This window comes from Suncus etruscus, chromosome 10 (assembly GCF_024139225.1).
Source record: "Suncus etruscus isolate mSunEtr1 chromosome 10, mSunEtr1.pri.cur, whole genome shotgun sequence".
Taxonomy (NCBI): domain Eukaryota; kingdom Metazoa; phylum Chordata; class Mammalia; order Eulipotyphla; family Soricidae; genus Suncus; species Suncus etruscus.
The window spans coordinates 34,492,415-34,506,253 of NC_064857.1; the positions used below are offsets into that span (position 1 = coordinate 34,492,415).

The 13,839-nt window shown below is 42.8% G+C and overlaps 1 protein-coding gene across 1 annotated transcript in view; it reads left to right on the forward strand.

Annotated features, from left to right (window-relative positions):
• LIX1L (limb and CNS expressed 1 like) overlaps positions 1-12,983 on the forward strand; it is a 33,941-nt gene extending 20,958 nt beyond the window's left edge. Inside the window, exons 3-6 of the mRNA XM_049782110.1 lie at positions 5,378-5,518; positions 9,166-9,261; positions 9,537-9,614; positions 10,593-12,983. Of these exons, the coding sequence (XP_049638067.1) occupies positions 5,378-5,518; positions 9,166-9,261; positions 9,537-9,614; positions 10,593-10,835 (558 nt within the window). The 3' untranslated portion in view covers positions 10,836-12,983. The remainder of the gene's footprint in view (positions 1-5,377; positions 5,519-9,165; positions 9,262-9,536; positions 9,615-10,592) is intronic.
• The last annotated feature ends 856 nt before the right edge of the window (positions 12,984-13,839 follow it).

Genomic DNA, 13,839 nt, shown 5'->3' on the forward strand with positions numbered 1-13,839 from the left:
TTTGCCGCTGGCTTGTCATAGATGACCTTTGCTATATTCAGAAAGGTTCCTTTCATTCCCATCTTGCTGAGAGTTTTGATCAAGAATGGGTATTGAACCTTATCAAATGCTTTCTCTGCATCTGTTGATATGATCATGTGATTTTTATTTTTCTTGTTGTTGATGTTGTGTATTATGTTGATAGATTTACGGATGTTAAACCATCCTTGCATTCCTTGGATGAAACCTACTTGATCGTAGTGGATGATCTTCTTAATGAGGCATTGAATCCTATTTGCCATGATTTTGTTGAGGATCTTTGCATCTGTGTGCATCAGCGATGTTGGTCTGTAATTTTCTTTATCGTAGCATCTCTGTCTGGTTTAGGTATCAAGGTGATGTTGGCCTCATAAAAACTATTTGGAAGTGTTCCTGGTTTTTTTTTATTTTATGAAAGAGTCTTGCCAGGATTGGTAGTAGTTCCTCTTGAAAGGTTTGAAAGAATTCATTAGTGAATTCAGATGGCTGGGCCTGGGCTTTTGTTTTGGGGCAGACATTTGATTACTGTCTTAATTTCATCAATAGTGATGGGGGTGTTTATATATGCTACATCCTCTTCATTCAACTGTGGAAGATTATAAGAGTCCAAGAATTTATTTATTTCTTCCAGGTTCTCATTTTTAGTGGCATAGAGTTTCTCAAAATAGTTTCTGATTACCCTTTGAATCTCTGCCATATCAGTAGTGATCTCTCCTTTTTCATTCCTAATACGAGTTATCAAGTTTCTCTCTCTCTCTCTTTCTTTGTTAGTTTTGCCAGTGGTCTATCAATCTTGTTTATTTTTTCAAAGAACCAACTTCTGCTTTTGTTGATCTTTCGGATTGTTTTTTGTGTTTCCACTTCATTTATTTCTGCTCTCAGCTTTGTTATTTCCTTCTGTCTCCCTATTTTTGGGTCCTTTTGTTGAGTACTTTCTAATTCTATGAGCTGCGTCATTAAGCTATTCAGGTATGCCCCTTCTTCTTTCCTGATGTGTGCTTGCAAAGCTATAAATTTTCCTCTCAGTACCGCTTTTGCTGTGTCCCATAGGTTCTGATAGTTTGTGTCTCTATTGTCATTTGTTTCCAGGAAGGTTTTGATTTTCTCTTTGATTTCATCTTGGACCCACTGGTTATTCAGTATTAGGCTGTTTAACTTCCAGGTATTAAAGTTTTTCTTCTGTGTCCCTTTGTAGTTCACATATAATTTCAGGGCCTTGTAGTCAGCAAAGATAGCCTGCAAAATTTCTATCCTCTTGATATTATGGAGGTATGTTTTATGTGCTAACATGTAGTCTATACTGGAGAATGTCCCTGTACATTAGAGAAGAATGTGTATCTGGGCTTCTGGGGGTGGAGTGTCCTGTATATATCTACTAGGCCTCTTTCTTCCATTTCTCTTTTCAGATCTAGTATATTCTTGTTGGGTTTCAGTCTGGTTGCCCTATCAAGTGTTGACAATGCCGTGTTGAGGTCTCCCACAATTATTGTGTTGTTATTGATATTATTTTTCAGATTTGTCAACAATTGTATTAAATATTTTGCTGGCCCTTTATTTGGTGCCAACATGTTTAGGAGAGTGATTTCTTCCTGCTGTACGTATCCCTTGATTAATACAAAATGTCCATCTTTGTCCCTTATAACTTTCCTGAGTATAAAGTTTGCATCATCTGATATTAGTATGGCCACTCCAGCTTTTTTTTTTTTTTTTTTTTTTTTTTTTGGTTTTTGGGCCACACCCGTTTGACGCTCAGGGGTTACTCCTGGCTATGAGCTCAGAAATCGCCCCTGGCTTGGGGAGACCATATGGGATGCCGGGGGATCGAACCGAGGTCCGTCCTACGCTAGCGCTTGTAAGGCAGACACCTTAGCTCTAGCGCCACCTTCCCGGCCCTTTTTTTTTTTTTTTTTTTTTTTTGCACTCCAGCTTTTTTATGGGTGTTGTTTGCTTGGATGATTTTCCTCCAGCCTTTTATTTTGATTCTATGTTTGTTCTGACTATTCAGATGTGTTTCTTGTAGGCAGCAGAAGGTTGGATTGAGTTTTTTGATGCATTTAGCCACTCTGTGTCTCTTAACTGGTGCATTTAGTCCATTGATATTGTCCTGGGATTTTGTGCCATCTTTCTATTGAAGTTTGGTGTGTTTGTTGGTCAGTCTTGTCTTAAAGTAGGTCTTTCAGTTTTTCTTTTAAGACTGGTTTTGAGCCTGTAAAGTTTCTGAACTGTTGTTTGTCTGTGAAGCCATGTATTCTTCCTTCAAACCTGAAAGTGAGTTTTGCTGGGTGCAGTATTCTAAGTGAAGCATTTATTTCGTTGAGTTTTGTCACTATGTCCCACCACTGCTTTCTGGCCTTGAGTGTTTCTGGTGACAGGTCTGCGGTAAATCTCAAGGATGTTCCCTTGAATGTAATTTCTCTTTTTGATCTGCTGCTTTCAGAATTCTGTATCTGTGGGATTCGTTATTGTAACTAAGATGTGTCTTGGGGTGTTTTTTCTGGGGTCTCTTTTAGTTGGTACTCTTCGGGCATGCAGGATTTGATCACATGTATTTTCTCTTTAATGATGTTCTTGACCATTGATTCTTCTTGGAGATTTTCTTCCTGGGTCTCTGGGACTCCAATGATTCTTAAGTTGTTTCTGTTGAGCTTATCATAGACTTCTATTTTCATCTGTTCACATGATTTGAGTAATTTTTCCATTGTTTGATCATTTGCTTTAAGGCTTTTTTCCAATCTCTTCTGCTGTATGGAGTTGTTATTCATCTCATCTTCTAGTGTACCAATTATATCCTCAGCTGCTGTTAACCTGTGGGGAAGCTCATCCATTTTTTTCTTAAGTGTATCTACTGAGTTTTTCCAGACCTGTTATTTGACCTGAAATTTCAGTTTGGAGTTTTCTGATTTCTATCTTCATATTCTCTTGATTCTTATTAGTGTTCTCTTCTATACTTTCTTTGAGTTCTGTGAACATCTTCCATATTGCGACTCTAAACTCCTTTTCTGAGGGACTGATTAGTTGGTTGGCCATGTTCCGTCATCAGAGTTGCCATCTTCATTCTCTATGTCTGGCGCTGTCCTGCGTTGTTTCCCCATTGTCACACTTGTATTGTGGGTTGGTATTTTTTTTTGGGGGGGGGGTCACACCCGGCAGTGCTCAGGGGTTATTGCTGGCTCCATGCTCAGAAATTGCTCCTGGCAGGCACGGGGGACCATATGGGATGCCGGGATTTGAACCGATGACCTCCTGCATGAAAGGCAAACACCTTACCTCCATGCTATCTCTCCAGCTTATTGTGGGTTTTTCTACGTGTTGTGGTTGTATCATTGGCTAAATAATGGCCAGGTAGCCGCACTCCTCTGGCTCCTCCCTTTCTGGGTGGAAAAACTCCCCTCCAGGGAAGGCTAGCTGACCGCAGATGAAGCCACACACACAGGAAATCAGGCCCGCAGATGCCGAGCAGAAGACAGACAGTCCAGAGAGATGTGCCAGGCTTCAGCATTCCGGATTTCTGATTTTTTTTGGGGGGTCACATCCAGCAGTGCTTAGGGGTTACTCCTGGCTCTATGCTCAGACATTGCTCCTGGCAGGCTCAGGGGACCATATGGGATGCCGGGATTCAAATCACCATCCTGCATGCAAGGCAAACACCGTACCTTTATGCTATCTCTCTGGCCCCTATAAACTGATTTTTTTTAATTTATTTATTTATTAATTTGGTTTTTTGGGCCACACCCATTTGATGCTCAGGGGTTACTCCTGGCTATGCGATCAGAAATCGCCCCTGGCTTGGGGGGACCATATGGGACGCCAGGGGATCGAACTGCGGTCCTTCCTTGGCTAGCGCTTGCAAGGCAGACACCTTACCTCTAGCGCCACCTCACCAGCCCCTGATTTTTATTTTTTTCTGTTTTGTTTTTTTTTTTTTTGGGTCATACCCAGCAGAGCTCAGGAATTACCCCTGACTCTGCACTCAGAAATCACTCCTGGCAGACTCAGGGAACCATATGGGATGCCGAGAATTGAACCCAGATCCCTCCTGGGTTGGCTGTGTGCAAAGCAAATGCCCTGCCGCTGTGCCCTCTTTTTTAGAATGTTTAATTAATTAATTTTTTTGTTTTTGTTTTTGGGCCACACCTGGTGGGCTACATGCAAGGTAAAGCACCCTACTTGCTGTGTTATTGCTCTGGGCCAAATTATTTTATTTTATTTATTTATTTTTGTTTTTCGGGGGGCCATACGGGAGACCATATGGGATGCCAGGGATCAAACCTGGGTCAGTCCTGGGTAGGCTACTGCATGCAAGGCAAACGCCCTACTGTTGCACTATGGCTCTGGCCAATCAAAAATTTTTTTATTTTAATGGGATATACTGACAATGCCCCAGGCTTCCTAGCTATACTATCGTCTGGCTTCAGAGTTCTTTATTTCTCGTGTTTTCCTTGGGACAATTTCCTTGCTTCAGCCACCCCTCTCTTCCACTTTTCCAACAGTAGGATGACTGTAGAAGACCTCAGGTTCTATTCCTGGGTGACTCCTTCGTTCACTATGCTAGTGGGGAACTGCTTTCTCACAGTTTGAGAGCAAAATGCACAGCAAGTAGGGCTCTTGCCCTGCAGGCAGCAGAACTATGTTTGATCCCTGGCACCACACTGGTCCCCTAATCCCCCTCAGAAGTGATCTCTGACCTCAGAGCCAGGAGTAAACCCTAAGCACAGCTGGACGTAGCCTCAAAACAAAACAAAACAAAAACAAACATAAGAAGAGAAGTGAAATATCCCAGCTGGGGTATGTGAAAGATAGCTCCATGGGCTGAATGAAGTATGTTTGCTCAGTAGCCACCCCTGAGCACTGCTAGGTGTGGCCATCCCTTTGCAGAAGTTTCAGATGGTGCAGTTATAGACCCCCTTTACAGAGGTCCCCTAGACACAGCGTTCCTCCAACCTTAGGTTATCTAGAAGGATGAAATCGAAGCTGTGCTTGTTTGACCAAACAGGAGGAACCCAGATACTGAGTCCTAATAAGCAGGCCAGAATCTGGCATTCAGCTTGTTAATTCTGTTGACTGTTTCAACAGGGGTATTTTCCATATCCAGCGATCATATGCTGACTTCAGCAACCTTCCTCATTCTGTATTCAATTTGGTATGAACTACTACTGCCCTCTCTAGCTTCCTAATGACTTCAGGATGTGGAATAAAAAAAGGATATTTCCAAAAGCCCCAGCCATTTGTGCAATAAACACTTTGGAGAAGGCAGACTGATCTTTTTCTTTGTTGAATGTCTTCTACCTTAAGTGTTTCCTGGCTTGTGCCTTCTTCTCTCTCAAACAGATATACATAATTTCTCCTCTCTCCTGCCTAGTTTTGCCCAACAAAAGCTGAAGCTCGCCGGAGTGCTGCAAAGATTGCCCTCATGAACTCCGTGTTTAATGAGCACCCTTCTCGAAGAATCACTGATGAATTCATTGAGAAGAGTGTCTCGGAGGCGCTGGCATCGTTCAATGTAAGTAATTTGGAGTTGGAAGGAAACAGTGGGGGATGGAAGAACTGGCTGGCTGGGAAGTCTTAGAAATTACTGGGAAACGACACAAATTCTTGTTTTCTTTTCTGTCTGCAGCTCTGCTATGTTTATTCTGTCAGGTTACATGCTCCATATGGCTCAGTCTGTAATTACATGTGTATGTTTACTGTCATTTGGTCCCTCTCATTGTGTCTTTTGGATCTGGAAACCTTCAATTTAAGATTTATGAAAAATTGTATGGAATTTTAGAAATGTTACCAAAAACTTTGAAATTAAAATTTGCTTTTTCTGATTTGCGTGTAAGACCTTAGTCCCTGGGCCAGAGAGGGCTGAGTAGAGGCTTTGCATGCAAGAGGTCTAAGGTCAGGTGGTCCCCAGAAAAAAAAGCCTGGGGTCACATGGTCCCCAGGAACCACCAGGAGATGACCCCTACTCCCAGATCTCCCAAAATAGCCCCAACACCATTGAGTGTGGCTCAAGTGCAAAATTAAACAACCAACCAAAGGAAAAAATTCTTAGTCCCTTTTTTTATGCTGTCTTTCTTCCTCTTTTTATTTATTTATTTATTTGGAAGGGGATGTATTTGGCCCATATCTAGCAGTAGTCAGGGATGGAGCCAAGGCTGGCCTCATGCAAGGCAGGTGCCTTAACTCACATACTACCTCTCAGTACATTTTCTTTTTCTTTTTTTTATTTTTTATTTTTTTTTAGTTTTTGGGTCACACCCAGCAGTGCTCAGGGGTTACTCCTGGCTGACTGCTCAGAAATAGCTCCTGGCAGGCACGGGGGACCATATGGGACACTGGGATTCAAACCAAGCACCTTTAGTCCTGGATCAGCTGCTTGCAAGGCAAATGCCGCTGTGCTATCTCTCCCGGCCCGACATTTTCTTTTTATTAATATGATTTTGTATTGTCACTTTGCTTCTGCGTCCATTACTTTATCTTACTAATAAAGAACACTTTGTAATACAATATCTTGTCTTTTGGGGGGGCTACATCCGGTGACGCTCAGGGGTTACTCTTGGCCATGTGTTCAGAAATCACTCCTGACTTGGGGGGGGGGACCATATGGGACATTGGGGAATTGAACTACAGTTTGTCCTAGGTCAGACACGTGCAAGGCAAATGCCTTACTGCTGCGCCACTGCTCTGGCCCCAGTATCTTGTCTTTTTTTTTTTTTTTTACTTCTCTAGGATGTGAAGGATAATTTCTTTGTTTGCTATTGTTTGTTTTTTAACCTTCCCCAACTGTGCTCAGGGCTTTCTCCTGGCTCTGTGCTTAGGGATCATTTCTGGCAGGTCTCAGGGCATACCTGGGATCGAACCCAGATCACCTGCATGCCAGGCAAATGCCTTGTCCACTGTACTATTGTTCTGGGTTCAGGAAAGATAATTTATTTACTCTGTTTTAAAAGAGCATTCTGAAGATAGAGAGTTAACTCAAAGGGCTAGAACACGTGTTTTGTGTGTGGGATCCTCCGGTTTTAAAACAACATCATTTGCCTCTCCCCCAACACCCAGGAACATCATGAAAGCCAGAAATTAAAACAAAATTAAAGGCTAGAAAGTTAGCACAGGGGTTAGGAGGCTTGCCTTGCATGTGACTGACTGACCCTGGTTAAGTCCCAGGTACCAAATATAGTCAGTCCCCTGAGCACCTCTTGGAGTGCTTATTCCTGAGCACAGAGTCAAGAGTAAACCCTGAGAAACACCTGTGCTCCCCCAAAGAAAGTAAAAAAGAAGAATATATGGAGGTTGAGATATGACGTAGCGGTGAACATATGCGAGGCCCCGGATTTAAAAGCAAATACCACAGATGATGATGATTGAGTACCATGGTGTTTATATCTATATCTGGACATTCCCCCATGGTGCTGGGGCCTAATCCTGATAGGGTATTCCCAGCATGGTGCTTGAAGGGGGCAGTCTTCAAGCACCAAGCTTGATGAGGGAGAAGAAGGGGAAGCAGTGATTGAAAGTGGGTCTTCAATCTTTTATACTAGTTGCATCCGGGCCTTGTTCTGACAGTGGTCCTCAAACTATGGCCCGCGGGCCACATATTGTATTTGTATCTGTTTTGTTTCTTCATTGCAAAATAAGATATATGCAGTGTGCATAAGAATTCGTTCATGGGCCCGGAGAGATAGCACAGCGGTGTTTGCCTTGCAGGCAGCCGATCCAGGACCAAAGGTGGTTGGTTTGAATCCCGGTGTCCCATATACCCCGCCCCCCCCCCCCCCCCCCCCGTGCCTGCCATGAGCAGACAGCCAGCAGTAACCCCTGAGCACCGCCGGGTGTGGCCCAAAAACCAAAAAAAAAAAAAAAAAAAAAAAAAAAAAAAAAAAGAATTTGTTCATAAGTTTTGTTTTTACTATAGTCAGACCCTCCAATGGTCTGAGGGACAGTGAACTGGCCCCCTGTTTAAAAAGTTTGAGGACCCCTAGCAGCTAGATCACATAAGTGGAGAGTGACTAAGAAATTAGGACATGCCCTTATTTTGGAAATATCTATCAGCCCCAGTCTCTAGACCAATCCCCACTGAAAAAAAACCACTATTTAATGGTGTGGTCAGAGTCAAGACAAGGATGCACTTGAACAGTGCCACTGAATAGTCAAAGCAATGTATAGTGGGTTGAGTGCTTGACTTGCACACAACAGACCCAGGCTTGATCCCCACTATCTCATATAATCTCCTGGGTCACCAAGAGTTAATCCCTGAGGGCAGAACCAGGAGTAAACTGTGAACATTGCCAGGTGTGGCCCAAAACACAAACAAAAATAAGGTATGGGGCCAGAGCAATAGTACAGCAGTAGGGCATTTGCCTTGTAAGCGGCCAACCCTGGACGGGCCCAGGTTCAATTCTCAGCATCTCATATAGTCCCCTGAGCCTGCCAGGAGCAATTTCTGAGCCCAGAACCAGAGTAACTCTTGAGTGCTGGGTGTGGCCCCCAAATAAAAACAAAAATAACCAAAAAAGAAGGTATATCTGACTTCTGCCCTGGGAAGGGTATGTAACTAAGTAGATTCCCAAGGCAAAGGTAGAGGAGACAAAACTGTTAACTAGCAGTTGACTTGCTTAGGGCCTTTAAAATATATTAGAATTTTGGGCCACACTCAGCTGTGCTCAGAACTTACTCCTGGCTCTGTGCTTAAGAATCACTCCTGGTGGGGCTTGGGGAAACATATATAGTGCCAGGAATCCAACTGGGGTTGGCTGCATGCAAGGCAAGCACCCTACCTGCTGTACTATCACTCCAACTTTGAGCTAAATAGATGTTGATGTCTTAAATTTAAGAATATGGGCAGTGCTAGTTGACATGATAATCCTGAGGAAAATTAATTAACTTTCTTTCTTTCTTTTCTTTCTTTCTTTCTTTTTCTTTCTCTTTCTTCTTTCTTTTTTCTTTCTTTCTTTTCTTTTTTTTTTTCTCTTTCTTTCTTCTTTCTTCTTTCTTTCTTTCTTTCTTTCTTTCTTTCTTCCTTCCTTCCTTCCTTCCTCCTTCCTTTCTTCCTTATTTTCTTTCTTTTCTCTCTCTCTCTCTCTCTCTCTCTCTATCTCTCTCTCTCTCTCTCTCTCTCTCTCTCTCTCTCTCTCTCTCTCTCTTTTTTTTGCTTTCTTTAACCAGGGCAACAGGGAGGAAGCTGACAACCCCAATACAGGGATCGGTGCCTTCCGATTCATGTTGGAATCCAACAAGGGCAAATCAATGCTGGAATTCCAGGTACTGGTCTGCCTGCTCCCTTGGCTCTAATAACTGTCTGCTGGACAAGCTCCCTCTGAACCTTTAACTCAATGAAATTCAATTGGAAAGAGAGAGAGAAGGTTGTTAAATAACTTTTGGAAATATAAATACCTCGCTTCCCGCATGGGCATATCAGAGATGGGATGAAAAATTCTTCCACAGTATATTTTGTAAATAGCTCCCCAGTGTCACCCTGATGGGACCTCCCCATGGAGACATCCCTATTCCAGCACTTGCTTATCTTCTTCTCCCAGGAACTCATGACCGTTTTCCAGCTGCTGCACTGGAATGGCAGCCTCAAGGCCATGCGGGAAAGGCAGTGCTCTCGACAGGTGAGGACCCTGCGGGGAGGGCAGGGGCAGGAAGAACTGTTGAAGGAGATGTGTGAGAAGCAGGTAGACCTGTGTTCATATTATGTCCTTGGGCCTTTGCATTGGACCTCTGGCCTGACTGAGCATTGCTAAGAGGATTTTTGAACCTACAAAGCATTGCTCACACACACACACACACACACACACACACACACACACACACACAAAAGTGAGTGTAGTTCAAATTGTGAATCCTGAAATCCTCCTTAAAGAGTCCATGTCACTTCTACCACTTAGATCTTTATTCTTTTGTCAGCGGGATTGCATAAAGGGAACTGGAGCAATAGTAGTACAGTGTGTAAGGCACTTGCTTTGCACAGAGCTGACTGGCATTACATACAGTCCCTGAGCCCCACAAGAATGATCCTAGAGCAGGGGTCTCAAACTCGCGGCCCGTGGGCCGTTTGCAGCCCTCCGTACATTTTGTGGCCCGTGGCCGGCCTTCAAATATCCCAGTATTCGCTATTATTTGCTTAGCGAATAATTGCAATAAAAATCGCATTAGTAAGAAAAAAATCGCATTAAACATTCGCATACCCCGAGCAGTTCCGTTCGGGGTCTGCAAATGTTTAATGCGATTTTTTGCGATTTTTTTCTTACTAATGTGATTTTTTATTGCGAATATTCGGTAAGCGAAATCCCTTATTCGGCCCTGCCTCACCCCGACTTTGCCTCCTGCGGCCCCCAGGTAAATTGAGTTTGAGACCCCTGTCCTAGAGCAGTCCCTAAACAAAGTCAGTTCAACACAACACAGTACTCCTTGAATCAGGAGTAATCCCTGAACACAGCCAGGTGTGGACCCAAAGCAAAAACTAATGGAAAAAGAAAAAAGAAATGTTAGAGAGGACTGGAGAAGTAGCATCCAGGATCTATGTCTAGCAGATACTGTGTGAACCTTCACAAAGTCAGTAATCTCCTTATGCCTCCTTCCTCCTCCAGGAAGTGTTGGCACACTATTCTCACCGGGCCCTGGATGATGACATTCGCCATCAAATGGCACTGGACTGGGTGAGCCGGGAGCAGAGTGTGCCTGGAGCACTGTCAAGAGAGTTGGCGGCCACCGAGCAGGAGCTGGATGAAGCCCGGCTGGCAGGCAAGGAGCTGCGCTTCCATAAGGAAAAGAAAGATATTCTCACACTGGCTGCTGGGCAGCTGGGCAACGTGCACCCTTCCAACTGCTAGGCCTCCTCTGCCACACTCCCTTGCCCCCTGGGCCCTTTTCATAGGTCCTTTCTGAGACTTAGTGTGATTTCTGTACAGACGTCCTCAATTTTATACTTTTAAGATATAGAAATCTCTATTATGTACAAACCTGACCCCTGGATCCTGTTTGCTGAGAGATTCCTTTTCTTATTTCTAGTCTCTGAATGTAGTTTCATTTGAAACAGCTCCATTCCACTTTACAAGAAGGACAGACTGGAGCTTCACTGCCTTTTGCACTCCTGGCATCTGGGTTGTCATTTCAGTAGCACAAAATGACTGGCCAAGCATTCACAGACGCCTTCCAGAATAACACGGTGCTTATCTCTGTGCCCCACCTGATCCCATTCTTCCTTTCTCTGGGACCCAAACAACTTGTGAGAATGAAGCTTTTTGCAGTCTTTGGCTTCTCTTGAGCTAAATAAGCTCACCACCAAGTCATTCTTCCAATATTATAATATATTATGTATTATAAGAATATTATAGATATTTCCTCACTAACACCACCCCACCTCACCACCAGCTTGCATTTGTCCCCAAATGGTTTTTTGTTTGTTTGTTTTTTTGGTCCACACCTGGAGGTGCTCAGGGGTTACTCCTGGCTCTGTGCTCAGAAATTGCTCCTGGCAGGCTCAGGGGACCATAATGGATGTCCCAAGTCAGCCGCATGCAAGGCAAATGCCCTACCACTGTGCCATCACTCTGGCCCCTCCAAATGGTATTTTACTTTAAGGTTTTTGTATCTTATTATTTAGAAGAGATTAAAATAATAATAATAATTCATGAGAAATTGCCCAGGAACAAGAGGAATTAAAATACATAAGTTCATAGATGCATATCACTTAAAGTGCTTTGGGGTACAGCTACCCAGGGAGGCATTCAGATTTCCAGATATATTCTTTATGATGAAAGGGGCCAGGTAGAAATTGTTTCTCTTTCTCTGGTTCCTTTTGTCTCTGACTCGCAGTCTCACAGAGTTTAGTTAAGCTAAACTGCCTGCAGAGATCTGGAGGAAGTATGACATATTTGCTTCCTTTCTTCCCTCCCATAATTTTGCTCTCTGGAACCATGATATTTTTTGGTGAGGACACAGTCTCTCACTCCCACAGAGTTGCTGCTGTTTACTATCTGAGATATACATACCTTAGATTCCCACGTGTTTGCTCTTTCATTTTCTTTCACAATTGACCTTTTTTTTTTCTCCCTCTTTTTTATTGAGTTGCTTTGCAAACCTCACACACGCAAAGCATATGCTCTACTCCTGAGCCTTCACATTATTAAAACATGAATTGTTCCAGGAGAGTAGATGACACTGGGACATTCTAGGACTTCTGATTGGAACTCCGGGAGACTGTTGGAGGAGAAGGAAAATGAGTACTCAGCAGTTTGTGGTATTCATTATTTCTCATCTCCCCACTTCTCTCCTGGGTGAAACAGAAGAGAAATGGTATAAAGCACAGCTAAAGTATTCCTCTTGTGGGGGGATTTTTTAAAATAACATGAATATTTCCCTCCTGTTTCTGTAATCTTTATATCTTATATTATAGTTCAGTGCACTTTCCAAACTGAGCTCAAGAGTATAATGCTCCTGCAATTACTTGCCATTTAATGATTATACACTTTGCTTTTAGAAATATATTAGGAAACAGGCCACATGTGTTCTTTTGGATCATAAAGGGACTAATTAAAGTCAGCTTACTTGCTTTAAGACGTCATCTTGTTGGGATCATAAGTAAGAAATCCTACAAATTGTGCGTTAAAGGGGCTTCCCTGAACTCTCCGAACCTCACTGCATTATTTTGTGAAGTACACGCAGGCCTGAGTACAAGCTCCTGCATGAGTAATAGATGTGTTTATTTTGTTTTTATTGGTATTAATCATTCAAAAAATATGTTCTCCTGTACTCCTTTCTCTGGGAAGCACTCAGGGATATGAGTCGTAGGAAGTTTTCTGTGAACCTCTGGGTTTACTCTTTTTCTCAAATACTAACCAGTAAGGTCCCAAAGAACTCAAGAAAAACTGTTTCCTGATCTGTTCACTTTGGTGTTAAAATTTTTACTTACTTTTTAGTACTTTCTATGTATTTTATATATATAATTTTATACAATTAAAGTAGATTTTGTCTAGTGAGCCAATTTGACTCGTTCTTGAGGCTTATATACCCAAGGAGTTCTAAAATGACACTCTCTCTTATGTATGTACTAAAAATTTATTAGTATTTTGGGGTATCAGAAATAATGTTAAACTGTTAGGGAAGAGCATCCTGCTCCTTGTCCAACTTTTTAAAAAGCCAGGATTTTGTTCTTGACTTTGTCATTTTCACTGGCAATTTCACTCACTATGTTGGCTTTAATGATCTCATGCACACAGTTCCCAAATCAATTTCTTTGTTTTTGTGTTTTTTTTTGGGTCACACCCAGCAGCACTCAGGGGTTACTCCTGGCTCTACACTCAGAAATTGCTCCTTGTGCAGGCTCGGGGACCATATAGGATGCCGGGATTCGAACCACGGTCCTTCTGCATGCAAGGCAAATGCCCTACCTCCATGCTATCTCTCCGGCCCCTCCAAATCAGTTTCTTATATCCCAAACTTTTGAGCCTTTCCATTTATATTTCAACATATTGAACATCATTACCTAAAAGACAACTTTTTTGGAGGGGCTAACAGCATTCAGGAGTTACTCCTGGCTTTTGTGCTCAGTAATCACTCTTGGCAAGCTCGGGGAATCATAATGGGTTGCCTGGTCCATCCCAGTTGGCAACGTGCAAGGCAAATGCCCTAATTGCCATGCTATCACTTTGGCTCCCCTAAAAGACAACTTATTTGAACTCTTATATAGTATTAAACCCTTTTTTTCCATACATGCTCTTGATTCTACAAATCATATTTTTTGGGGGGCACATCCAGAGGTGCTCAGGAGTTACTCCTGGCTCTGCACTCAGGATTTACTCTTGGCAGGCTCAGAGAACCTTATGGGATATTAGG